Source organism: Pelodiscus sinensis, chromosome 26 (assembly GCF_049634645.1).
Source record: "Pelodiscus sinensis isolate JC-2024 chromosome 26, ASM4963464v1, whole genome shotgun sequence".
Lineage (NCBI taxonomy): Eukaryota > Metazoa > Chordata > Testudines > Trionychidae > Pelodiscus > Pelodiscus sinensis.
In genome coordinates, this window is record NC_134736.1 from 13,069,764 (window position 1) to 13,097,131 (window position 27,368).

Sequence of the window (27,368 nt, forward strand, 5' to 3'; positions counted from 1 at the left end):
GTATACCTTAAGCATATCTGTAGTGTGGACCAGGCCTCTTGGATTGCTTTAATCCATGTCAGTATGAGCTACTCCTAAACCAGAGTAAGAGTGTCTACATACAGACTTGCACTGGTTGAAGTCAGTCTGGTTACAACGCACTTAGTTAAACCAATACCAGTCTGGGTGCAGATAAGCGCGCCCTTAACTAGCAACTGAAAGTCCTACTGTGCCAATCCAGTAAACACCCTACCCCAGGAAATGCTCGCACAGTTTCCCCTCCATCTGCTCTGGCCCCCCAAATAAACTCATGCAGCCGCTGAGCCATCTGTGGGTCTTGGGCTGGGACTCACGCAGCTCCCACTAGATCCTCCTTCTCCTGGCCTGGTGCCCCCACCCGGAAGCACACTGTAAGCAGTGCACTTGCCTCTGGGCTCAGGATCCCCCTGCAAGATCAGCTGCAGTCTTCTCTGATGAGCCTTTGCAGCTCTGCAGAGGCCATGGCTCAGCAGGTGGCTGTGGGCGCAGCTGCAGAAGCCAGCTGGGACCTGCGTTGGTCACAGGATCTCCCCCCTCGCTGGCTGCAGGACATGCTGTTGTGCTGGCGCGGGAAGCATCGCTCGAGGCGAAGGGAAGCAGCGGAGGAGGAGCGCGCTAGGGCGGAGGCGCAGCCAGAAGGTGCGGCGTGGGACGTCTGTAGGAGCGGCAGGCTGAGCAGGCCAGCTGAGGACTTGTGGCACGGTGGGCCTGAGGGCACTTCCAGGGGAAAGTCTGTGCCAGAGGTGGCGGAGATCAGCGGTGCGTGAACTGTGCCCATGGCAGGTGTCCAATGCAGCTGGCCCTGACACAGGCTACTGCAGTTGTTCCTCTTATTACACTGTGGAGGTGAGTTGCATCAGTTTCTGCTCCCCAGCAATCAGTTAAGCTCTTCTGCTTGTGCACAAAGGGGCCTTTCGCTCTAGCAACGTGTGCAGCGTGCAAGAGCCGTTAAACTGGCACAGACGTGTAAGCCGAAGTGCTGAGCGTGAAAAGCCGGGGCAGTCTATCCTGCAGTGCAGCCATGGCCCTAGGCACTGCCCCCAGCTTGACACGCCCATCGCGGTGCAATCACGTCGCACAAGGGGACACGGGACTGACATTTTGTTGATACGACTGTTGACGAAAAACAATGTTCAGGCTCCAGGACAATTCCAGGTGAGTGATTAATCTGCATTCCGTCCACGTGGCACCAGCAACCGTGCAGTGCCCGACTCAGTTGCTCCTGTTGTTTTTGGAGAGGGAGTTGTGAAGGAGGAGAGTAGCTGTGAGGCACAAATCCTGCAGCAGGTCCCCAAGGAATCCATGTTGAAGCACTTGGAGGAGAGGAAGGTGATCAGGAACAGTCAACATGGATTCACCAAGGGCAAGTCAAGTCTGATCAGCGTGATTGCCTTGCAAGTTAAAGAAGAATAGTGTGGATGAATGGACTGTGAGGTGGCTAGAAGGCTGGCTGGATTGTCAGGCTCAACAGGCACCGATCAATGACTCGATGTCTGGTTGGTGGTCGGTTTCTAGCGGAGTGTCCCAAGGATCGGTTCTAGGACCGGTTTTGTTCAGCATCGTCATTAATGACCTGGAAGAGGAGATAGATTGCAGCCTCAGCAAGTTCGCAGATGACACTGAGCTAGGAGGACAGGTAGATACGCTGGAGGGCAGGGACAGGGTCCAGAGTGGCCTAGACAAATTGGAGGGTTGGGCCAAAAGGAATATGATGTGGTTCAACAAGGACAAATGCAGAGTCCTGCCCTTAGTGTTACCTGCACACATTTCTCTATCCCTTCCACACTGTAGGGACACACACCGTTACCCAGTTCCTAGGGCTCAAGGTGCAACCCTGTGAATTTACACACGCACCCGTACCCAATTCCTAGGGCTCAGGGTAGCAGGATCTTTAGCCACTGAAAGAGCCTCATACAGGAATGTCCTTATCCTCTATTTATTGACAATTCCCAAACTAGCAGAATGCGCATGCTAAGCACACGGTGTCATGCTCACCAATCCGGGTGCAGGCAGACTTCCCCTGTTGGCCAGGCAATATCAGTCTCTCTAGTCTCAGTCTGTGTCTTGGAGGTAAGTTCTTCTTTCCAGGTCTTCCCCCTCCTCCTGGTCCTCTTCCAGCCTTTTCTTCCTTCTGTTACTTCTGATCTTCTTCTTCATCTCCTTCTTGGACCCCAGTTTATATAATGAAACCTGAGTCTTGCTTAGCTAGACCTTAGCCAATTATTTTAGTATAATTTTACTAACCAATCATAACAAAATTATCTAACCAATCAGACCCCACCACCTTAATTGATTTACACCTAGCAACATTAATGATCCAGCAGACAGGAACAGTTACAAACCAGACAGAGATCACACAGTCACACAATAGGACAGTGTAGTGACAATGCTCATAGCATGAGGATTCCACAATATCCTCTATGGATAAGCAGTTTCTGGCCAGACAGAATGGTGGGACTTACGTTTCTTTACCCATCTTGAGATCTGGTTCTTTATCTGGTGACAGTGGGGAGCTGTCAGGGCAAAGTCCCCTCCTCACAGCCTGGGGTGACACTTTTCAATACAATTTAGATGGCATGAGTATGTGACTCCAGGCCTTACAGCAATGGCTGCTGCTCTTCAGTCTGGCTGCAGAAGGCGGCTTTGGTTCAGGCCTAGCACAGGCCTTCCAACATGGCTACAGAAAAGCCGTATTGTTACATTACGACGGAAGAATCCCAAGCATTGTTACAGGCTGGAGACCGACTGGCTAAGCAGCAGTTCTGCAGAAAAGGACCTGGGGATTCCAGTGGCTGAGAAGCTGGATATGAGACAACAGTGTGCCCTTGTAGTCACGGAGGCTAAGAGCATACGTACTAGATTGCATTAGGAGGAGCATTGCCAGCAGAGCTAGGGAAGTGATTATTCCACTTTATTCGGCACAGGTGAGGCCACATCTGGAGTATTGTGTCCAGTTCTGGGCCCCCCACTATAGAAAGGATGTGGACACATTAAAGAGGGTCCAGCGGAGGACGACCAATATGATTAGGGATCTGGAGCACATGACCTATGAGGAGAGGCTGAGGGATTTGGGTTTGTTTAGTCTGCAGAAGAGAAGAGTGAGGGGGGATTTGAGAGCAGCCTTCGACTTGCTGAAGGGGGTTCCAAAGAGGCTGGAGAGAGGCTGTTCTCAGTGGGGGCAGATGGCAGAACGAGGAGCAATGGGCTCAAGTTACAGTGGGGGAGGTCTAGGTTGGAGATTAGGAAAAACTATTTCCCTGGGAGGGTGGGGAAGCACTGGGCTGGGTTCCCTAGGAGGGGGCGGAATCTCCATCCCTAGAGGTTTTTAGTGCCCGGCTTGACAAAGCCCTGGCTGGGTTGGTTTGGGTGTGAGCTGGGGGCTGGACTCGATGACCTTCTGAGGTGTCTTTCAGTCCTAATCTTCGCTGGTTCAGAGGGGGAGACGTGTGAAGGGACGACCGGGCCCTTGGGGAGAAGTGGGTCAGCTGCAGTTGGAGGGCAGACAGGCCGGAGGCTGGGACTCGCTGTGCCTCCTGCACGGAAGCTCTCTGCTCTTTGCAGCTCACCGCAGGCATGAGGTGCAGGCCTCGGTGGGATACTGGGCTCCTGGCTTGCAGGGACGAGATATTCAGGCCAGAGAGCAGCCGCCGCCCAGGAGAACATCCAGCGTGGCTCCACTGGCACTATCCTGTCAGTGAGGAATGGGGCCAGCTGCCCTCCTTCCTCCCAGACTGTTCAGATGCTTGGCTGCACGGGAGGCCCCCAGGTCCAGGGGAGCAGAGGGAACTCTGGGGAGTTTGTGGCTTTACACTGGTAGTAGGATGACAGCTGTCCCCCGCCCCCAAGATGCCAGCATACCTCTCTGCCCCATGAGGAATGATACCAGATTTTTCCTTTAGGCTCCCCAGGAGCGAGCCCCATCCCCTCTGGGCATCCAAGGGGCAGGCCTAGGCCTGGAGGAGTTTGGGGGGGGCCAGATTTGTGTTTGGTTTTTAGGCATAGTTTTAAAATTAGAATTCTATGTGTTCGATATGTTTCCCTGCCTCCTCATCTCCTTCCCATTCCACTTGTTTCTGTGGGGACTTACTAACATCCCCCCCGCCTCCAACCTCCCTCGCAAATTCAAATGGCTGCCATTTTATACTCAAGCTGCCAGAAAAAAGTTTCCTCTTTCTCCTCACAGATACAGAGGTTTCCTCCCAAAATTATCCCTGCCAGATAATATGTAAGATTCAGGCCTTGGCAATTAAAAGTTTTTCACAGGCCTCCTTTCCCACTGGTGTCTTGCCCTCTGCAGACTTATTTGGAATATCGTGTCCAGTTCTGGATACCACATTTCAAGAAAGACGTGGAGAAATTGGAAAAGGTCCAGAGAAGAGCAACAAGAATGATTAAAGGTCCAGAGAACATGAGCTATGAGGGAAAGCTGGAAGAATTGGGCTGGTTTAGTTTGGAAAGGAGAAGACTAAGGCTATGTCTAGACTGCAGGCTTCTTTCGAAAGAGGCTCTTTCGAAAGCATCTTTCGAAAGAGCCTCTTTCGAAAGATCGTGTCTAGACAGCAGGCGGATCTTTCGATAGAGGAAATCCGCTTTTTCGAAAGAGAGCACCCAGCGAGTCTGGATGCTCTCTTTCGAAGACGGCCTCTTTACATTGAAGAACGCCTTCCTTCGAAAGAGGAACTTTCGAAGGAAGGCGTTCTTCCTCGTGAAATGAGGTTTACCGCCATCGAAAGAAAAGCCGCGTTCTTTCGAAATAATTTCGAAAGAACGCGGCTTGAGTCTGGACGCAGGGGAAGTTTTTTTGGGAAAAGGCTACTTTTCCCGAAAAAACCCCTGAGTCTGGACACGGCCTAAGAGGGGACATGATAGCAGTTTTCAGGTATCTAAAAGAGTGTCACAAGGAGGAGGGAGAAAAATTGTTCTCCTTGGTCTCTGATGATAGCACAAGAAGCAATGGGCTTAAATGCAGCAAGGGAGGTTTAGGTTGGACATTAGGAAAAACTTCCTGCCTGTCAGGGTGGTTAAACACTGGAATAAGTTGCCTCGGGAGGTTGTGGAATCTCCATCACTGAAGATATTTAAGAGCAGGTTAGACAGACACCTGTCAGGGATTGTCGGCTTGGTCCTGCCATGAGGGCAGGGGACTGGACTCGATGACCTCTGGAGGTCCCTGCCAGTTCTAGTGTTCTATTATTTTATGATTCTACCTGTAACAGTGCTGTGTTTGATCTCCTGATGGCTTCCAGGCCAGCAGGGTTGGGAATGGAAGATGAACTGGACAAGTAAGGGAATAACACAGCACTGCAGCCGAGAGAAATACGATGTTCCCCTGATCCCTGACATCACCCAACGTAAAAGAGAAGGCTACATCCATGCGACTCCCCAGCCTGAGCCCTGGCCCACAGGAAAGCAGACAAGCCCCACCTAAGAATCTGACTGCAGCCTTTCCCGTTGGAATGTGCTTGTGTAACACTCATGGGCAGAGTCGGGCTGGTTGTCCGAGTCTAGCGGCAGGGCCACACAAGGGGTCCGAATCTGCCAAATTAGCCGGTGACAGTGTCACTCTTGGGCAAGCCGGTTGGCAATAGAATTTGAATCTCAAACCAACAATGCTAAAGCCTAAGTGGCATCATTACTGAGATGTGAATGTGATGGGGAAACTAATTCTCAGTCGTGTCTCACTGAGGCTGCCGTATCATACTGCCTCATTTCCTAATCTTGATGCTATTGGCCAAGCAGAACTAAGGGAGCTGAGAAGAAACAGGTTAAGATGCCCTAAAACTTCCCTGGTCTTGCCAGCCTGTCTGCACCTAAATCCACACGCTTCTGCCCACTACATGGGCAAGCCAAAGGCACGTGTTTGTATTAGTAATGATCACTGTGTAATTGGGGTAGAGAACTGGAGCTCCATTCTGCTAGCAGTTGTACAAAGAGATAGAAAGCGATTCCCCTGCCCAAAAGAATTTACAAATTATTTTTAAGACAAAACATACGGACAGGGAGCAGGAGCGGCTCAAGGAGAGCTGCCGGCAACTGGCGCCCTTGGCAGAATGCGCGATCGGCGCCCCCGCCTCCATAGCCCTCAATGGCGCGACATCATCATTGGGCACCACGTTAAACGCAGCGCCCTAGGCAACTGCCGAGGTTGCCTACATCCACGGGCCGCCCCTGACGGGGAGGTAACATTGAACAGAACTGTGGTTAACTAGGCTAGGCTTTAGCAAGCACTGAAACGGGTTTAGTTTGAAGCATGCGAATAACCATATTAGTATGCACGGATGCACTCAAGTGTGTTCTTAACTTTGAGCATACACTTCAGTGGGACTTGAACACATGCTTAAGTTGTGTGCTAAACCAGGATTGGATACCAGAGGTATCGTGGAAAAACTCCGCCGTGTCCAAGGAATGCGTCTGCTCTTCCGCTTTATTTGGTGAAAGAGCAAACGTGCTCTTTCGGGGAGCCCTGTATTCCTCCTTCTACGAGGGATAAGGGATCCGCTGAAAGAGGAGTTTTCTCCACCAATTGGTCCCATCTAGACTGGGCCAAATGGCAGAAAAGACTCTTCTGGAAAAGCGATCGGAAAAAGCTATGCAAATTGTAGAGTGCAATTTGTGTAGCTTTTTCTGAAATAAAGCTATAGTGTAGCCCTAGCCTGCTTCTCTCTCTCTCTCTCTCTCTCTCTCTCTCTCTCTAACCCACTGCCTTTCCCTATTTCCAGCTAATTAGAGTTTTGTTCTTTATCAGTGTGTTTGTTTTTATAATGAATTCCTGGGCCTTGTTTCCTTTTCTTCAAACCTCAACTTTTACTGTTATTATTAACAAAAATAATTATTCTAATATTTAAACTTTTGTTTAATTCTTTTGTCTGATTGTTATTGCTTTGTTAGGCTCGCACCTTTTTTCTCTTTTGTACAGTAACTTACCCAATTGGGGAGCAGAAAATCCAAAACAAATGGGATGATTTAGTAGGGGTTGGACTTCCTACCCCAATTTTCTGTGATTCTATGATTGGCTATTCATCATTTGTAATCAGAGAATGTGGGTCGGCTTCTTTCAACCTGTCAAGGAGAAAAATCCCCCTGCACTGCATAAATATCCTGCCCCTTTTCTGGTTGAGGAATTCTCTCGGTTGGGTCCTGTCCACGGCAGAACTCTCTTTTGTGGATTTTCAGGTCACAGGGATACTAGCCATCAGCCCTAAAACAATTAGAGAATTCTAAACAATAGCCTTCCCTCTCCTAGCAGGGAGGTCTGAGCCCTCAGCTCTTCAAGGATGGGGCTACTCCCCACCTCCCAGGACAAACTCATCTAGTTCTGTCCCCTAGCTGCTGACAGGCTGAAGATCCATTGTGAAGGAGGATGGATTTTCTTGCACAAAAGAAAAGATTGGCCTCATATGCTGGACCATCCATCCTGCGTACTGAGTGAGGCAGAGGTCATGTGGGAAATTGTGTGTGACTGTCCACTGACGTCTGTATCGTTAGGTGCACAAGGTGGGGCCAAATTCAGGTTGCACGGGCAATCTTAAATCTGGCTGTTCCTAACATCTGAGTGCTTTGTTTTGCAACATTAACAACATCGCTTTCCCAAAATATTGTGTTTGTAATAGAAAAATTAAACTTCAGAAGAACAGATACTTATTCGCATACGAAAGAAAAGGCTGAAAAAAACTGGGGAAAATTGAGAAAAGAAAGAGAATTAGGGAGTGAAGTGAGAACAAAGCCAAGACAGTATAGGAAGTTAATTCTTTTCATTATTTTTAAATTATGCAAAATTGAGACCCAGTTAATTGATTTTTTCTGTGTTTATAAGACATATTTGCCATGATAAATGAATGATTTATTTTGGGCTACAGTCGTCAGGCATATTGGGACAAATGAGGCAGACCATCTTGTCTCAAAGAGCCAATAAAGTTTCCTATAGCCCAGTCCTGGAGTTTTCACTTTCACTTCCCATTCCTCCTGGAACTTAGCTAGTGGGGAAAGTGAAATCCCAGTAGACCTGTAATTCCAATAGCATTGTAATGGAATTAAAAGGTTTTTTTTGTAATGGCAACAAGGATGTGTGGCAGTGGGTGTACGGGATGGAGGTCCTTGTCTGTGGAGCCAGCTTCTGGGGTCCTCAGACCCCAATATTTGGACATGTCTTAGTCGATATTTGGAACACTTCATTTCTTTTCAATGGTTTTCATGTGAACTTAGCGAGGTGCTAAATATCATGGCCTGTGTCTGAGCCCAGTTCTGCAACTCTTCCTCAGGCTGGGTAGCAGTTACTGATGTGAAGAGCTCCTTGAATTCAATAGGATTACCTGCGGGAGGGAGCACTACACATGGATAAAGGCTGCTCGATTGGGCCTGAAGGTCCCTGCCCAGACAAGCGACTGAGTGCATTCTTCACTTTCAGTGTGTGCTTAAGACCGTCTCCATTCAGAAAATAATTAAGCATGTGCTTAACTTTAAGCCTTTACCTTTAAGGCCCATTCAGCTTAAGAATTCTGCATTCAACTCCCACTTGGGCAAGTGAAGAGTGAATCAAAAGGGAACCACCGGAAGGTTGGAAAGGGGGGAAATCACAGGATGAAAATGATTTTTTAAAACAAGATGAATACTGAAATAATGTCTGATTCAGAGACAAAAATAATACCCAAGGACCCTTGAAGTTTGAGCTACAAAAGCTATCCTTGGCTGACAGACAAATATAACATTTATTAACACACAAGGCTTTTTATAATAATCATTGTTATTATTTTAGGCAAAGAAATGCAGTAATTCCATATGGAAGAAAAGGCAGGGTGCACACACAAGCAGCCGGCCTCAGAACGATAAGCCAGCCTCTTTCAACCAAGCTGAACCTGCAGAATAGTACTAATGGGGACAGAGCTCACTCAGTTTTCTGGAGGGTGGCTTCTTCCCAGTCCATGCCAGAGCTAGACAAATGCTTCATTTGATTATTTTCATCCCTTTTTGTGCCCCATAATCCGTATCAACTTCAATTCTTACTCTGTGTCAGAAACAAACTTAATCCTCTGGGACTTTCCTCAGTTGCATTCACTGTATGTAGGGGCACATGACTTGCAAGGGAAGGCTGAGGGACTTGGGCTTATTTAGTCTGCAGAAGAGAAGAGTGAGGGGGGATTTGAGAGCAGCCTTCAACTTCCTGAAGGGAGATTCCAAAGATGATGGAGAGAGGCTGTTCTCAGTGACAGATGGCAGAACAAGGAGCAATGGGCTCAAGTTGTGGTGGGAGAGGTCCAGGTTGGATATTAGGAAAAACTATTTCCCTAGGAGGGTGGTGAAGCACTGGGATGGGTTCTCTAGGGAGGGGGTGGAATCTCCATCGCTAGAGGTTTTTATGTTCCAGCTTGACAAAGCCCTGGCTGGGATGGGTTAGTTATGGTTGGGGTTCGTCCTGCTTTGGGCAGGGGGTTGAAACTAGGTGACCCCCTGAGGTCTCTTCCTGCCCTAGGATTCTATGACTTGTTTAGTCTCCAAAGACTAGTTATCAAAAACAAGCATCTCAAGCCGCAGAACCGTTAGGCCAGGTCCCCAGCTGGTGTCCGGTCCCATATCTGCATTGAATTTAATGATTTTAACCGATGGAGGTTCTGAATATTGGAGCTTGTGTGCAACATAAAAGCAATTATGGGACTGAACAGTCAAGGCCCCCAAACAACCTTAACTGTGCCCTTGCTGCAGTGCTCAGGAAAACCAAACAGAAACACTCGGACACCCTTGCCCTTAAAATCTACTCCATTTCCTCCCGGGCCAAAACACTGAGGTACTTGACTCTTGCTCAGACAGCGGTTGTGCCTTCTCTAACCACTTTAGAACCGTGCACCGTATACGGCAAAGGATTTTCTTTGCAAATAGCATGCTGAAGAGGCAATCATTCCTCAGACTTCATTAGGATTCCATGTGCCACCAATTATACAGATGTCATTAAACACAGAGTTAATGTATATACACATACAAACCTCCTAGGCACACATCATGAAATTATTGCATTTACATGAAAAAGTATGGTTATAGAGCATCACGGTTCGTACTGGGGACATGTCATCATGAGATGAATGATAAAACCAGTGCTCTGTGGTGTGTATTTTGATGCCACCTACAAGCTGTACAAGTGTAGTGTTTTTTCCAGGCTGTGGCTACAAGTAGCTCAAAGTCAGGACAAAAAATGGTCACAACATGGTCACATTCATTTAACAATTCCACCAAGGAAAAATAGACTATTTTCTGTGGTATATACTCAGTTCTCTTGGGAAAGCAGATATGAACATAGCTGGTAAGAGTGGCACACAGGGGACATTTTTCTTGTGATCTTTCCGTTTACCCTAGACAGCCTTCATCTTGATAAATCTAGTTGTCTTCTCAGGAAGAGAGGTGTTAGTTTGAAACTAAGGATTCATCATTCAGATTTTCCAAAGTCTGGCGAACCGCTCTAATTGACCCTCTTATTTCACCAGGGACTAACTGCCCAGATAAGTCTTTCCTCATCTCCCAGTTCATCCTGGGCACTAGTTTTGCCAAGGGTGTGTCATAAATCAGCTTCCTCCGAAGTTTCTAGGAAAAGCCTTTTTAAAATAAGATGAGGCGAAGAAAGCATTTGAAGGTGTTGCAAAACATGAGCTTGACGGATTTTTTCCAAGTCCCATAAATCTCAAAAATAGCTTGGCTGAATTACCTCATGGGGGGGGGGGGGGGAGGGGGGAACGACCAGTGAACAAACAAAAATCCCTGATGGTTGCAGACCACAGTGCGAAGTGTGAAATGAGAAGTGCTTTTCTAAGGGTTTGGAGCCAGGAAATAAATGGGTTTAGCGTGCAAAGCAAAATGGAACCGTACTAATCTGGAGAGAACCCCCCTTTTCCCAATCTGTCTCCCTGTCCCTGCAGGCACCTCAGTGGCTCCCAGCTCCCTAGAATCTGGGGTCTCCCGAACATTCATGAAGTGATCCTCCTTGCACGCTGGAACGGCAGGAAGGCTTGCTGTTCCCACGCGACAGATGGGGAACAGAGGCAAGGGATGGGCTCCAAGTAATTCGGGCACTCCAGTGCAGATTGGCATCCAGTGGGATTTTGCAAAAGCCCCTAAGTGAGTTGGGTGCCAGACTCACATGACCTTTCAGTGGGAATTAGGCACCTGAACCTAGGAAATTTACAAATAAGGTTAAATTCACAAGAAATGCAACATACTAATGATCCAGCTTCGAACTTTGGTGGAGCCCAGCCCTGGGCCAGGAATATTCCTGGTGCCAGGGCACCATGGCCCATACCACTTGCTGCCTGTGCCGACAGGGTCCTCAGCTGCTGGATCTGCACCCTGGGTAGGGAGTTTTGTGTGTAGACAGAACGTGGGGCTAAGCTGGAGCCTGAGTTTGGTCCCCGGCTTGCGTTGCAGGGGAGACGTCTCTGAGGGGTCTGGTGCAATGTCAGCTGTGCTGGGTGTGACCTCTTATGTGATGGAGGGTGCAGGCAGCCACTCCCTCCCCCCCCCATCCCTGGGCAGTATTGCACTCCTCATGCTCCTCGTTGTGCAGGACCTGCGCCCTTCCTCTGACTCTGGGGCTGCAGATCCCCAAGGCTGAGGTTTGGTCAGGCCCTGTGCCTCCTGCACTGGCCAGGCCACACAGCTAAGGGCAGTGCTTTGGCAGGGCAGGTAGCACTGACGCGCTCACATCAAGAGCACCTGGAAACACTCCCTGCCTGCCTCCTGCCACTCCCTCTGGGAGAAAGCTGCTCAGGCCCGGGTCAGTATCTTCAGCAAGGGCCTGGGAGTGGCAGGGACCAGGGAGCGGCCAACTTTGGAGCTAACAAAAACATATTTAGACTAGTTAAGTCCGAGTGGGGCCTAACCAAGCTAGTTAAATGGGCGAGAAGACGGTAGGTAAAATTGTGTCAGTAAATGTAAAGTCAGTCATGTCGCAGGGGGCGTGTGAACTAGTAGACGCCTTGCTGGGTTCTGAATTAACTGCATTGAGTCAGGACAGGTAACCGGCCATAACTGTGGAGAACTCAATGAAAGGACTGGAGAAACGCCCAGCTTTTCAGAGCCAGAGTGTTCCAGTGAAGAAGGAAGAGCCTGGCTGATCCTACAGAAAATTCTACAGTGCCATTGTGCACATCAGTGCTGCAGCTTCACTTAGAACAGACGGTGCCGCATGGGCCATCCCACCTGTGAAAGGATAGTGATGAGCTGGACTGGGCGCAGGAAGGAGTAGTGAGAATGATTATGGGCCTGGGAAAACTCTCCTATGAAGAAAGACCGATTGTTTATCCTAGAAAGGAAAGCAGTATGTGGTTGTGTTGCAGATGTCCAAAGTAATGAATGATATTGAGATAGTGGATAGGAAACTTCTGTTTCCCTGTTATTCAATGAAAGTGGTAGGCAGCAAAATGAACACCGATTAAAGGAAAACTTTTCTTTGTACACTGAGTAATTGTACAGTGGAACTCATTGCCACAAGATGTTAAAGTTTGCAAGATTCAAAGAGGGATTGGCCATTTATCTAGACAACAAAAATACCCAGTTATAATAGTAAATAGTATACGAGTGAAGACCAAAGGTCTTTGGAAGGAGAGCAGAGGCAGGAGCAGGAGCAGGAGCAGGTATTTGGCTCATGGTCTCTGCTGGGGAGCTTAGTTCTAAGGGGTAGCTTCAAAATTGCTGGTCTAGGAAGTGCCTGGCAACAATTCTTTTTCTGAGCCCCCTTTCCATTTCACAGAGGGGTGGGAGACAGGCTACTTCACTGGGAGGACACTCGATTTCTTAGAGGATAAACCCTGGTCCCCCAGACCATAGCGATGTGTCTTGGGTGGGGAGAGGTACTTTTGGGGAGGCTGCCACCCCCCCCCCCCCCATAGTCAAATGAGACCATTGTAATCATCTAGTCTGACCTGCATATCACACATGATAGACCTCACTCAGGCTACGTCTACACTGGCATGATTTTCCGAAAATGCTTTTAACGGAAAAGTTTTCTGTTAAAAGCATTTTTGGAAAAGCGCATCTAGATTGGCAGGATGCTTTTCCGCAAAAGCACTTTTTGCAGAAAAGCGTCCGTGGCCATTCTAGACACGCTTTTCCGCAAAAAAGCCCCGATCGCCATTTTCGCCATCGGGGCTTTTTTGTGGAAAACAGTACTGTGCTAGCTACACTGGCCCTTTTGCGCAAAAGTCTTTCGGAAAAAGACTTTTGCCCGAACGGGAGCAGCATAGTATTTCCGGAAAAGCACTGATGATCTTACATGAGATCGTCAGTGCTTTTCCAGAAATTCAAGCGGCCAGTGTAGACAGCTGGCAAGTTTTTCCGGAAAAGCGGCTGATTTTCCGGAAAAACTTGCCAGTCTAGACACAGCCTCAGTGATTCCTGTAACAAACCTAGTAGCTTCTCAGTCATTCTTTTCCTGTTATTCTTTACATATGATGCACAAACTTGATTACCACAATTAAGGCATTTTAGTGTTTGTGGACGTAGGTTAAAATAAATTGCTTTTTAAAAACACATTAAATTTTTTAATCTATGCTCCTCAGTGTCACTGCAGGGCAGAGGTCAAGTTTCTGCTCAAGGAGAAACTTGATTATGAAGAAGAAAGGGAAGAAAAGGACAATCCTAAAAACATATCAACTGTAACCTATGCACGAGATTTCAGGGGGCTTTAATAATACAGAGCGCTCTCTGTGACAGAGCAGAGTTAAGGCTCTTTAGATGCCCTAACAGTGTGCTTCCAGTGTGTTGGATTTCTTTTGAATTTAACCTTATTTGTAAATTTCCTGGGTTTGCAAGACTTGGTTTTGGACAGTTACCATTTTTCTGTAATGTCGTGTCCCCTAAACTACTGACATGCACTATCAACCTTAACGCCATTTTAATGTGCTTATTGTCATGGAATATTTGCTGATCAAGTCTGTAGATGACAAACATTGGTGGGGTGATAAATAACAGGGAGAAAAGGTCAGTTACACAGGGCAGTCCAGATTGCTGGGTAAATGGGCACGAACAAACAACATGAATTTTAATGCAGCTAAATGCAAGGTTATAAATCTAGGAACAAAGAATCTAGACCTCACGTACAGGATGAGGGACTGTGTCTTGGAAAGCAGGATACAGACTCTGTAAATTACTTAGGTGTCATAATTACCTGCATGGGGAGAAGATACTTGAGACCACAGGAGTTTTTAATCTAGCAGATAAATGCATAACAAGATGCATAGTAGGAGTTTAAACTGGAAAAATTCAACCTGGAAATGAGATGCAAATTTTTACCGGTGAGAATAATTAATCATTGGAAGAGATTCCCATGGGATATGGTATATTCTCTGTTACATGAAGTTTTTAAATCAAGGCTGGACGTATCTCTAAAAGAAATATTATGGTTTAACAACAAGTCACTGTACTCGATGAAGGACTTGCTAGTGAAATTACAGTTCCAGGATTCAGGAGGTCAGACATGAGGATCATAATCTTGTGACCTTAATATCTATGAATCTATGCATCACAGTTAACAATAAGCATTTCTTTTCAGATCTAATTGCCCAGATATTCAGCTAATCAGGACTTGCAAAACCATCTACAGTAACTAATCTGATGACTGCATAGAAGGTTATATGCTTTAGGTTCATTGGGATTTGGTCTAATACCACAGACAGCATCTCAGAGTCAATTAGGATCCCTTGTGGGCTGCCAAAAGCCTAGAATAATAATAACAATAGTTCTTAACAGTTTCACCTAGATTAGCAATTTTTTGGTCTTGAACAAAATGGAGTCATTAAGCAATGGTTCACCCAGCATTTATAGGGTGATTTTCAAATAGTTTTCAGGCCTGAAACTGAGATACTTAGAACTAAAATTATTTTTTAATGTATTGTGGACACTGCTTTGCAGCCTAAAATTACTGGGCCAGCACTGACCAGAAGTTTGCACAGAAATCAGGAGCAAACATCTGTTCTCACAACTTCATGTGGCTTTCAGGTACAGGTTTAACCTCTCTAGTCTGGCACCCTTGGGACCAGACCAGTGCCGATTTGCTGAATGTAATGAGTCCGGGACAGCAACATGGCTGCCCTCTGACCCGGAAGAGGAAGTGGAGTCTAAGACCCGTTGGTGGGCGGGTCCAGCTGCTCCTAGCCCCGCCCACAGGAAGCCAGCAGGTGGGACTAGCAGTATAAGAACTGGGAGCTCAGTCAGAGCTAGGCTACTGACCAGGGCAGATGCTTGGCTGCAGCTCCTGCCTCACAGGGCTTGGCTGTGCTGCCCCCAGCCAGAGGACTGGGTTGGACCACCAGGACCTCTGCCGACTCCTGATCCCTGGCCTGGCGGCTGAGGCCCCAGCCACCACCGGAGGCTGCACCAAAGCCGCCAGGCCACTCTCCAGGCCCAGATGACTGGTCCGGCCCACCTGGACCCCTGCTGGAGCCTGGAGCAATGGATACTCTGCTAGCTCCTCCATCACTAGCAGACCCACCGGAGCAACGCCGGCGCTCGGTAGGACCACAGGGGGAGCTGGGAAGGGGCCCAGGGATAGCCGACCCTGGGATGGCTGAGGAGATGGAGATCGGGTGGGCAGCGCATTGTGGCCTGGAACCCCGCTGACCCCTCGATGTAGTCGATGTGTGACGGCCCGGATCCCCACCGACTTAGTGGCTGCAAGGCTGCCACTATCAGGGCCCTGGGTCGGGACACAGTGGTGTGGGCAGGCCTGCATCCCCCCTTGCCACTCCTCCACTAGGGTGGGGGGGTTCCCCTTGTAAGGGAAAAAACCCTGCGCTTGTTGGCTTTCCGGGAGTGAGGAGACCCGACCCCTGCCCGGCTGGGACTTGGCCGGGGCTGTAAACTGCTACACCTCTTGTGATAGACACTTGTTGCCTGACTCGGGCTGCATCTTAACCCATGAACTCTTGACCGTTTTGTGTTAATCCCTTGTCTGTCTGCCCATCCTGACCCAGGGTTGAGCCTTGAAACTGTCCCTCTGTCAACGGCTAGGCCGAGGCCTGCGGCCCGAACTTGTGGGCCCTGGAGGGAGTCAGAACAGCCTCTCGCTGACGGTGGATCCTGTACACTGAACCACGGGAGGTCAGTATTGGCTAGCAGCATTACCTACGCTGCCGTTGCTCACTGGGCTCTGAGAAGCCATTGAGAGGTAGAGCAGAGCTAAAGAACAGCACAGAACCCTGAGAGCCAGGACTGGCGGCTGTAAACAAACTTTACGGGACCATGGAAAACTTGGCCATGCCCATAATAAGTGGACATCCAGCTAACTAAAATCATGCTGGACCACGGCTGTTGCCAGACCAGAGAGTGCCGGACTAGAGAGGTTCAGTGTATGTAAAGCTTTTGACCCTATAGCCTATAAGATTTGCACATGAATAATTGTTTTTCATTTTATTCCATACAATGAGCTCATCAATTCATAAGGAAATGGCTTGGCAGCTTTTCACATGTACTTGGGTTAATACAAAGGCAGGTTAAAAACAACTCTACAAACATGCTCTGGCTGCCTCCCTCCGGACCTCGACTCCTTGGAGCAGAAAGAGGAGCCTCACAAGTTGGTTTAGTTCTTGTGACATGAACACTTGAGTCAACGGCAAAGCTTATGCCCTACCTGTAGCTGGAAAATGTCTTTGCTTCCCTGGTGTGTATGGCCGTGCCACCTGCCAACCGAGTGCTAACCACTGAAGATGTAGCTCTGGAGGGGTTGGCAACCAGGGTATGCCGTTGTTGGGTTTGTGGTTGAGTCTGTGCATCCATGGGGAAGGTCGCACTGTCCCTTGTCTTTCCCCTTGGGGTTTGTGCACAGTCGGTTCATATGGAGTATTTTGCTTTGGAACTTTCTCCAAATGAATGTGCAAATCCCAGTGCCAGTTAGTCATTTCAAGTCTCTTGATCCTTGAAAAGGGCCTTCCCTGTGCAACTCTGTTATTGTGGTGTCACTGGGGAAGCAACCCCCTCTTGAATCCTCTCTCAACCCCGAAAAGGATGTGTTTCTCCTCAGGGTTAGTCGCTCGGTTATCTCTGAGAGCATGGCGCTGCTTTGAGAGGAAGCCCTGCACAGATTATGTTGTTACGACCATTGGTTTGATTGTAGCTATTGACCATATCCTGACCAAAGACCTCGATGCACAAACCCTTTACTCTGGAGTAGTGAAATACGCCAGCCCTCTTTCTAATCCCTCTCTGCCTCCACTTCCTTCGGTGGATTTTCTGTGCACATTTGGACTCAGAAGATAATGTGGTTACAGATGTGTGCATTGTTTACTGTTGCTCTGAACCAGTCACTAGTCCACAGAGGCTAATCCTGGGCTTTTGCAAGCCTGTTTGCAGTGCCTTCTTCATTATGCTTCAGTTACAGTGTTCATGTTACTATTATTAAATATTCCCAGGCATTGCATTATTCTGTGCCTCTGAGCTTCAATACCTGACCTGGGTATTGCTCACATCTGGGCTTGTTCTGCAAACGATTTTCTCCTTCACAAAGGAGCAGACATTGAAGCTGAATGTTGAAATGATTTCCCATAACTCTTTGGGATGAGCCTGCGCAGGTACACGCGGGAATGCGAGCTGCTTGGAACGGCCTTGGCAGAAGAAGGAGCAGCAGAGTCTATTTATTGCTTTGCAGCAAGTAGCAAAACTATCTACCCCTCTGTCCACCCATTCAGGTTAGAAATGTAGCCGTGTTAGTCTGGTGTAGCTGAAGCAAAATACAGGACTATGGAGCACTTTAAAGACTAACAAGATGGTTTATTAGATGATGAACTTTCGTGGGCCAGACCCACTTCTCAGATCAAAAACAACAAAAAAGATTTTGATCTGAGGAAGTGGGTCTGGCCCACGAAAGCTCATCATCTAATAAACCATCTTGTTAGTCTTTAAAGTGCTCCATAGTCCTGTATTTTGCATTCAGGTTATGCATCAAAGGACTGGAGAGGGACTGTGGACCGTGGCTTTGGAAAGCAAAGAACTGCTGCCAGGCGCGGGTTGTTGCACGCTTCATGCCTGCTCGCTGGAGAGAGCTTGGCGTTCTCAATGCTTTCTTGTGTCGCTTTGTCTCCTTACGCTGATTCTGCCCCAAGGGCTCCCAGTCTATGACCTCCAGTGCCATTATGGAGCTGTTGTCATGCTGCAGGAAGTGGTTTGCATATGTTGGCAATGAGAATCAAACCCTGGAAATCAGCTTACCTGAAAGTCAGAGTCTGGAGTTGTCTTGCATCAGTTCAGGGTCAGTCAGCGCATGTGTCTGGGGTGATGTTGTTATGATGCATTGACACAGGTCACAGAAAATGACATGCAAATGTTTCCCTAGGTCCACTACTCCATTGCTAATCTGCACTCTTGTTTTGTACCATCTGACATTGCAAATGGCTTTTTCCTACTTGTTTTGACTTTTTATGAGAGTACTTCTTTCACTCTTTCTCTCTCCACACACACACACACACACACACACACACACACACACACACACACACACTCTGTCTCTTACACGATTTGGACACTTAGATGCACAGGCAGACACACAAATGCAGAAACATAAAGACAGAGACATTCACAAATGCCCACGCCCACACATGCAGCTATACATTTGCACTCACATGCATGGATTTACACACAGCTACGCACGAAATCACACAAACACACACTGAAACCATAACTTTTTTTTGTTCCCATTATCTCTAACCCATATACTCCCGGAAGTTTAATTTGTTCTCGATGGTAATCACCATTAAATAGAAATTGTCTCTTTCTGTGTAAACACGTCATTAGTGAAGCTGGTTTCTGCAGGGTCCAGATTTCATTTTTATTAAAATGAAACACTTTTAGACTCCTCACTGTGTCCAAGGATGAACAGTATAATTTTAACCCATTGGGTTGGCCACAGATAATTGCGCTAGCATTTGATTGGACGATTAGGGAAATGTCCTCTTCTTATGCAGTATAATTTGCATTTTCCTCTACTTCTATGGAGCTCTGTCATGCTTTTGTACACAGGCAGTTTTAATGAGCATTATAAATCCTAATGAATATATTTCCATGTTCATTTTACTGGCTTGTTTTTATTACTGAAGGTCTAAAAACCAGGTCCAGTTAAAAGCCTGCAGATGCAATGATTGCACAGTGTGGTCTGGCAGGAGACATTATATTTCGATTTCTCTTTCTTTCTTTAATAAAGATCATTGTGAATAAGGAAGTCTCCTGTGTATAGAACAAGAGCAGGGCACAGTGGGGGAGCTGTTTGAATTCCTGAGCCCCAGACATTAGAATACAACGCATTCTCCTCTGCGGGGCAGCAGCCTGTCTTTCAGAGACACTGAATCCTAGAAGGAAGCATCTTTTCTCTTGTTGACTTTGGAGGGGAGCAACTTGGAAGCCAGGACACTTGATGACTCTGGACTGGGATTGACCTTCAGGTCAGCTCTTGAAATCTGTTCTGGTTGGCGTTGACTGAGAGCCATTATCCATCGGCAGCTGTTCCCTGCCCTGCTGTGATACATTGAGGGGCTTGGGCCAGCTGCTGATGTGTATGTGACATAGAGTTGTAGGATCCTAGAATCCCAGGGCTGGAAGAGACCTCAGAAGTCACGGAGTCCAACCACCTGCCCAAAGCAGGACTAACCCAACTCAATCATCCCATCCAGGGCTTTGTCAAGATGTGACTTAAAAACCTCTAGGGATGGAGATTCCACCCCCTCCCTAGGGAACCCATCCCAGTGCTTCCCCACCCTCCTAGGGAAATAGTTTTTCCTAATCGCCAACCTAGACCTCCCCCCACTGCAACTTGAGACCCTTGCTCCTCGTTCTGTCACCACTGAGGGGAGCCTCTCTCCTTCCTCTTTGGAACCTCCCTTCAGGAAGGAAAAGGCTGCTCTCAAATCCCCCCTCACTCTTCTCTTCTGCAGATTAATAAGCCCAAATCCACAGCCTCTCCTCGTAAATTATGTGCTTCGGCCCCCTAATCATTTTTGTTGTCCTCTGTTGGACTCTCTCCAATGTGTCCACATCCTTTCTGTAACAGAGGGGCCAGAATTGGCCACAGTACTCCAGATGTGGCCTCACCTATGCTGAATAAAGGGGAATAATCACTTACCTAGATCTTCTAGCGTCTACTACTGCGCCCCAATATGCTGTTAGTTTTCTTGGCTACAAGGGCACACTGTTGACTCATTTCGAGTTTCTCATCCACTGTAACCTCTAGGTCCTTTTCTGCCGAACTGCTGCTTAGCCAGTCAGTCTCCAGCCTGTAACAACGCTTGGGATTCTTCTGTCCCAAGTGCAGGACTCTGCACTTGTCCTTGTTGAACCTTATCAGATTCCTTTTGACCCAGTCCTCCAATTTGTCCGGTCACTGTGGACCCTTTCCCCACGCTCCAGTGTATCTACCTCTCTCTGCACCCTTGGATGCATTAGATCCAGCTCCATGGATTTGTGCTTGTCCAACATTTCTAAATAGTTCTTAACCTGTTCTTTCTCCACCGAGGGCTGCCCACTTCCTTCCAGTACTATGCTGTCCCGTGCAGTAGTCTGGGAGCTGACCTCTATGAAGATGGAGGGAAAAGAAGCATTGGGTACTTCAGTGTTTCCCACATCTTCTGTCACTAGGTTACCTCCCTCATCCAGTAAGGGCCCCAGTGTCCTGCTCGCTTCAACTCCAATTGCGCCTTGGCCTTGCTCATGGCCCCCTGCGTGCTCAAGCAATGTATTTATACTCCTCCCTGGTCACCTGTCCAAGTTCTCACTCCCTGTAAGCTTCTAAAAATCAGGCTCATGGTCTCTCAGCTTGGGAGCCCCCTAAATTGCAAATGCGCATCTCGTGTCCACTCTTTAAAATGTAGAATACGTGCTGTCTGCTCTGGGATGCTGCTTCCTGTCTTGTTTGGGCACCGTACGCTGGGTGACAGCATGGGCGTGGGGTCCAAAGTTGTTTCTATTTACTTCCTTTTCCCTTTCAAGGCCAAGTGTCCCTTAACAACCAGCAATTTGTGAAGGGGCACACGGAGGAGTGAGTCCCTTGAATCTTGCCCTTGTAGGGCTGCAGGTACAGAGTGAATAACTCACTTGAGACACACCGTTTTTATTAAAAAGGTGAGAAGTGCAAAAGCAATCGGTTACCTCCGTTGCAGCGTGGCTAGCTGCGTTAGCTCTTCAGTTCTGGAACAGAGCAATATTGGTGCCTACCTAAGAGACCCTGTTAGCCAGTGGCGGTGTATTACTGGGTCGCAGTGTGACATGCAAGGGGCTGTCGGTATTCGAATGGAAACAGGGACTGGGAACGGCAGGACTTGCTGTCTGCTGGCGAGGGGGCGGGCACATGAGCATTGACTGCGGCAGAAACCTGGCAATGCAGGATCCCAAACTGCACTGCTGCCTTTCAAACATTCCTGCTTCAAGTGGAACTGTCAGCTCTTCGTTGCAGAGCCCGGGAGGACGGGCCGTGGGCAGGCGCCAACACAAGGGGGAATGAATAGTGCTCTGTACTCGGGCAGTTGCTGACTGATGACACTGATACCAGGCTCCTGTGCAAAAGCTATCTCACTGCGCCTTGCGTGGAGTGTATTTATTTAAAATCCCAGCGCAGATTAGCCTGACCAGAGCCCTGCTGCTCTCCATTTATAGGCAGCCTGCTTGGCGCTGTTTGCATAAGACCACTCGGGGAGAGCAGGGGATTATGGGCACTGCAGAAAATGCCGAGTTGAAACAAATTTTAATCTTTTTCTCTGAACCGCTGCAAGTATCCAGCGCCGAACAATTTACTCCTTAAACTGAGCGAGTGTTCTGCCTCTGACCCCCAGATTGTGGCTGAATAAAGCATGGGAGCCAGATTGCCCGGCTGCCGGCTTGGGGCATTGGGATCCACCGGTGGAGCTGGAGCTTTGCTAAAGAAAATGCCAGGGCTGGAGAAGCCCCAGGACAGAGAATTCTAACAGCCGGGGGCACTGTCTCCCAGGGTACGTCTACACTACAGCGCTAGTTCGAACTAACTTAGTTCGAATTAGTTAATTCGAACTAATCTAGTTCGAACTAGCGCATCTAGAACTAAAAACTAGTTCGAACTAGCGTTTTGCTAGTTCGAACTAGCGCGTCCACACTGATTGGACGCAGGGGGGCATTTAAGGGCAGCTGAAACCGGTTCTGGCAGGGCATCAGGTCAGCAGTTGCTTTGTGTGGCTGCTGTCTGAGGCTATCTGAGGCTCGTGCTTAAAGGGACCCCCCTGGACAGCCGGTTCTCAGCTTTTCCTGCTTGCTTGCCAACCTCGCCGAGGGACAGCAAAGCGTCGGTCTCTGTGCCCGTCTGTGTCGGTGCTTCCCTTTGGGGGGGACCGCCGCAGGTGGCAACATGGAGCCACGGCTCGCCCTGCACCTTCTGGTGCACGTTCTGGACTTGCTGCTGCAAGCCTGCCAGCAATGGCTCGAGGCTGCCTGGCACCACCTGGGGAACGTCAGCCCCCTGCCTCTCCGCCTGGCCGCCCTGGGGGCCGTGGAGGAGCCGCGGCGGCGCCCCGGCACCGGCGTGCCCCGCCGCATCTGGCGTCTGGACACCAGCAGCGACTGGTGGGACCGCATCGTCCTGGAGCGCTGGGACGACCGACAGTGGACCCAGAACTTTAGGATGAGGAGGGACACCTTCCTGGAGCTCTGCGAGTGGCTCGCCCCTGCCCTGCAAAGAAGGGACACTCGCATGAGGCCCGCCATCCCCCTCCAGAAGCGGGTGGCCATCGCCCTCTGGAAGCTCTCCACGCCGGACAGCTACCGATCCGTCGGGAACCAGTTCGGCGTGGGGAGATCCACTGTCGGAGCGGTGCTCATGCAGGTACGGCGCTCGTCGGCCACCGAGCCGGGGGGGAGGGGGGCTGCGAGGAGGGGATGGGCCGCCCCAGGGACAAAGGGGGGGGCGGGAGGAGGCGAAGGCGCCCCGCACCGGAGGGGTCGGGCTGTCCCGGCCGTACTACACGCCGCCAGGGGGGTTGCTTCCGGGAGTGGGGCGCGGGGCACTGCCAGGGCACGCACGCTCCCAGCCACCCGGGCGCCCCACTGATTGACGCTTTGCTGTGTCTCTCTCCGCAGGTGGTCAAGGCCATCAACCGGGTGCTGCTCCGCAGGGTGGTCCGCCTCGCCGACCCGGATGCCGTCATCCGGGGATTCGGCGCCCTCGGCTTCCCCAACTGCGGGGGGGCCATCGACGGGACGCACATCCCCATCCGTGCCCCGGAACACCAGGCGTCCCGGTACGTGAACCGCAAGGGGTACTTCTCCGTCATCCTGCAGGCCGTGTGTGACCACCGGGGACAGTTGACGGACATAAATGTGGGCTGGTCCGGCAAAGCACACGACGCCCGGGTGTACCGGAACTCCTCCGTGTGCCAGCGGCTGCAGGACGGGACCTTCTTCCCCGACCGCCACATCAGGGTCGGGGACGTGGACATGCCCGTCTGCCTGGTGGGGGATGCCGCCTACCCACTGCAGCCCTGGCTCATGAAGCCCTACACGGGACACCTCAATCCCTCCCGCCAGGCCTTCAATAACAGGCTGAGCAGGGCCCGCATCGTGGTGGAGGGGGCCTTCGGGCGACTGAAAGCCCGCTTTCGATGCCTCCTCACCCGTCTGGACCTGGCCGAGCACAACATCCCTCCCGTGGTGGCGGCATGTTGTGTGCTCCACAATTTGTGTGAGCGGAAGGGGGAGGCTTTCTTGCCAGCCTGGATGGCTGAGGCTGACCGCATGGCTGGCCACTACGGTCAGCCCCGCACCGCCGCCGTCCGGGAAGTCCAGCGGGGGGCCATCCGGATCCGGGAAGCCCTGCGGGACAGCTTCCAGGTGGAGGAGGAGGAGGACTGACCTCTCCCTGCATGCCCCACCGGGGCCTTCTTCCACCCTACCCCCCCCCTTCCCCTTTCCCCTCCCTATCTACTGTACAATAAAGACACCTGTTTTTCCAACAAAAACGTCTGTTTATTTCAGAGAACTGGGGTGGGGGAGGGAGGAATGAAGGTGGGAGAAGGGAGGGGGAAACCTGGGACGAGGGAGCTGGAAGGGGAGGGGAGGGAAGGGAGGAAGGGAAAGGAAAGCTCAGGGGTGGGAGTCTGGGTGCCTCTCCCGTCTCGCCACACTGCGGGTCCGGGGGCGTCGGTGGGGAATGGTTGTGGAGGGGGGGGCAGAGAGGACAGGGGGTGTGGAGGAAGCAGGAGCGGAAGCAGGAGCGGAAGCAGGAGGAGCAGGAGGAGCAGGGGGAGCAGGGGGAGCAAGAGGGGGAGCAAGAGGGGGAGCAGGGGGAGCAAGAGGGGGAGCAAGAGGGGGAGCAGGGGGAGGAGGAAATGGAAAGCGGTCTAGCAGGCTCTGGAGGTGGCCTCGCAGGGCACGGCCCTGCTCCTCCAGGGCCTCCAGACTCCTCTGGCGCAGCCTGAGGTCCTCCTGGACCCAGTGGTCCTGGAGACGGAGCTGTCGGTCCAGGAACCGGAGATGCCGCCTCTGGTAGTCCTCCTGGTTCCTGGCTGTCCTGCTTGCCCGGGCGCGGGCGGCTGCTGCAGGCGGTGTGGTGCGCCCTGCAGTCCCCGGTGCTGCAGCTGTGGTGCAAGAAGACCAGCGGTCAATTACCCCAGGGGCCCAGGTGTGTGAAACCCAGCTCCCCTCTGCAAGGCCAGGGCCCCTGCAGGATCCCCAGCTGCTGCTCCGTAGTGGGCAAGGCCCAGGCGCACGGTCCCGGGGCTCCCTCTCGCCCCAGCCCCCCGTACACATAAGGGGAACACGAGGGTACTCACAGGTGGACGCCTCCCCGGCCTCTGATGATGCAGGCGAGCGGCTCTGTGGGGTGCCTCGGGGGTCCCGGGTCCTGGGAAGGCTGGCGGCAGGCTCCTGGCTCTCAGAGCCCTCTTCCTCCTCCTCGGTGTCCAGGAGCGGTCCCTCTGCCCCGGGGTCAATCACGTCCCGGGGGGCAGGGACGGCATGAGGCCCCAGGATGCGGTCCAGGGCATGGAAGTGGGGGCAGGCCTCCGGGTCAGCCCCTGGCAGGCAGGCCCGGGAGTAGGACTGCCGCAAGTCTTTAATCTTGCAGCGCACCTGCTCCCGGCTGCGCTGGTGGCCCCTGGCGGCCAGGCTGGCAGCCATGCGTCCATAGACGGCCGCGTTCCGGTGGCTAGTGCGGAGATCGTGGACATTTGAGGCTTCCCCCCAAACCTCGATGAGGTCCACGATCTCCGCACTTGACCAGGCGGGCGCCCGCCTTTTGCGCCCCCGGGCAGGCTCCCGGGAGCCGCCAGGCTGGTCGTGGGGAGCAGTGGAGGGCTGGGAGCCCTCGGATGGCTGGCTCATCCTGTGGCAGGTGCAGGCTGTGCAGGCACGGGTGCTGGCAGCCTTGCAACTGGCACAAAGTGAGTAGCCAGCCCGTGGCCCTTTAAGGGCTCCGGGGCCGGGAGGGGGGCAATAGAGTTTCCCTGGTGTTGGCCAGAGTGGCCACCAGGGAAACCTGGGAAGCCTTAGCCTCCCACTAGTTCGAACTAAAGGGCTACACAGCCCTTAGTTCGAACTAGCTAGTTCGAACTAGGCGTTAGTCCTCGTAAAATGAGGTTTACCTAGTTCGAACTAAGCGCTCCGTTAGTTCGAATTAAGTTCGAACTAACGGAGCGCTAGTGTAGCGCCTAGGAAAGTTAGTTCGAACTAACGTCCGTTAGTTCGAACTAACTTTCTAGTGTAGACATACCCCCAGAGTTCTGCAGGAAGCTTTGCATGAGAGACTCACAGGAGCAGAAAGGGTGTCGTGTACCCTTCTGTCTGCCAGCTTTCCTCTGAGGCAGGGCAGGGCCTAGCCACCGCTCGTCCTCACACAGCCCCTTCCGCAAAGGCCAGGAGAGACCAGCACGTGTGTAGCACCCCGTCTCCACCTGGTTACCTTCTTTAATGCCAATCTGCTTACAGGTTGTGATGGGTAGGTCTGGGTTCTTCTGGATCCTGCCACCCACTCAACTTTATTTTTTCAGATGGATTTATTTGGCGGTGCCTCCAGTCCCCTCACTCCTTCCTGGCAGGGTCACCGGGGCAGCTTGGGAGGAAAATGCTATCCCAGGGGAATCCCCACGTACTTGCCAGATAGTTGGAGACTCCCAGAAAATAACACAAACACATACACTAGAATAAACACAATTATATTAAATAGGAGACAAATATAACAACAGGATAAAACACTATCTTTAGGGTCACCGGTGCCCAGCAACTGTAAGATTAGTGTCCCGTTGCTACGTGTACTTTGTTGGGGCTCTTGATGACTTATGACCACAAATTTCTTCTCTGCAGAGGTTTAGCAGTGAGGCTGACTGGGTCCAGCACAGCCCAAAGGACTCACACGTGGTAAATCCCTCCACAGGTTTAATATGCAGCAGGTTATAAAATCATCAAACAAATTCCCTGACTAACTAAAAGATGGTGCACTCACACACTCCAGAGATGACTCAGTCACTGCAGAGGGGCTGGTATCTTTTGGCAGGCATCTGACTCAGGCTGCTTCGGTCCCAGGATTTCCCCTCACCACCAAGGGGTGAAGGGCTCAAGGTAATAGCCCAGCATTCAGACCCACACCCAGCAGGCAGCAGCCCCGAACCAGCAGACAGAGCCGAGCTGACCATGCAGTGACTGGTCTCACCCAGGGAGCTGGAGCCAACTCAGCCTGGCTGGGGAAGCCTCCCAGCAAACTCCACAAACTGGGAATCAACAGTGGAGACATAAACCCAGCGGAGGGATCCTGCCTTCAGGTCTCTGGAGGCTAGTTCTCAGGGGGAACCCTACATGCAGGCCTGGGGCTTACTAGCTCCCACACAGCCAGCCCTCCCCTTGCCCCGGCTGGCTCCAGACCCCTCCAACAATGGCCCCTCCTCCCCCCCGAACTCTCTGGGTGGGACCTCTCACTCCCTATGGGTTGCCAGGCCCACTCTGTCCCTGGTAGGGAGGGGGAGCCAAGGCAAACTCCGAGTGCTTCTCCCTGAGCTGCCCGAGCCCTAGGAATCGAGGGAATCTCCTTGGGGGTTGCACGTGCTTCGAGCACAGAGCGAAGCGAAGCGCCCTAAGGAGTCTCTCCCTGCCCCCCCGTCCCACTGTGCCCACATCGTCCATCAGGAGCATTAACGGGGGCATCTCTGTTCGGCCATGGCCATTTGGTGCTGAGTCGGGCAGGGTTTCTGCCTTCCGCTCCGGCCCCTCTTCCTCTGCAACAGCTGCAGTCCAGCTGCTGGCAACCCCGCTGAGGAGCGCGCTAAACCTCTCTGGGGTCAGAGCTGTGGTATGTCGGTTTCCATAGCAACCAGCCAAAGGTCCGCGCTCTCAGAACAATTCCCCTCCTCGCGCACGGCGGAGTTAGCTCAGCTGACGGGTATGTG

The 27,368-nt window shown here is 51.0% G+C and overlaps 2 protein-coding genes across 16 annotated transcripts in view; one reads left to right on the forward strand and one right to left on the reverse strand.

Annotated features, from left to right (window-relative positions):
- Window positions 1-27,368, forward strand: part of PKNOX2 (PBX/knotted 1 homeobox 2) — a 339,410-nt gene that overhangs the window by 87,970 nt on the left and 224,072 nt on the right. The gene's annotated exons all lie outside the window — the stretch shown is intronic.
- Window positions 23,878-25,554, reverse strand: LOC142820525 (uncharacterized). The gene is made up of 2 exons (XM_075909682.1): window positions 24,765-25,554; window positions 23,878-24,569 (listed from the first exon to the last, which is right to left on the reverse strand). The coding sequence occupies exons 1-2, from the start codon at window positions 25,312-25,314 to the stop codon at window positions 24,076-24,078; spliced, it is 1,044 nt and encodes a 347-aa protein (XP_075765797.1). The 5' UTR covers window positions 25,315-25,554; the 3' UTR covers window positions 23,878-24,075.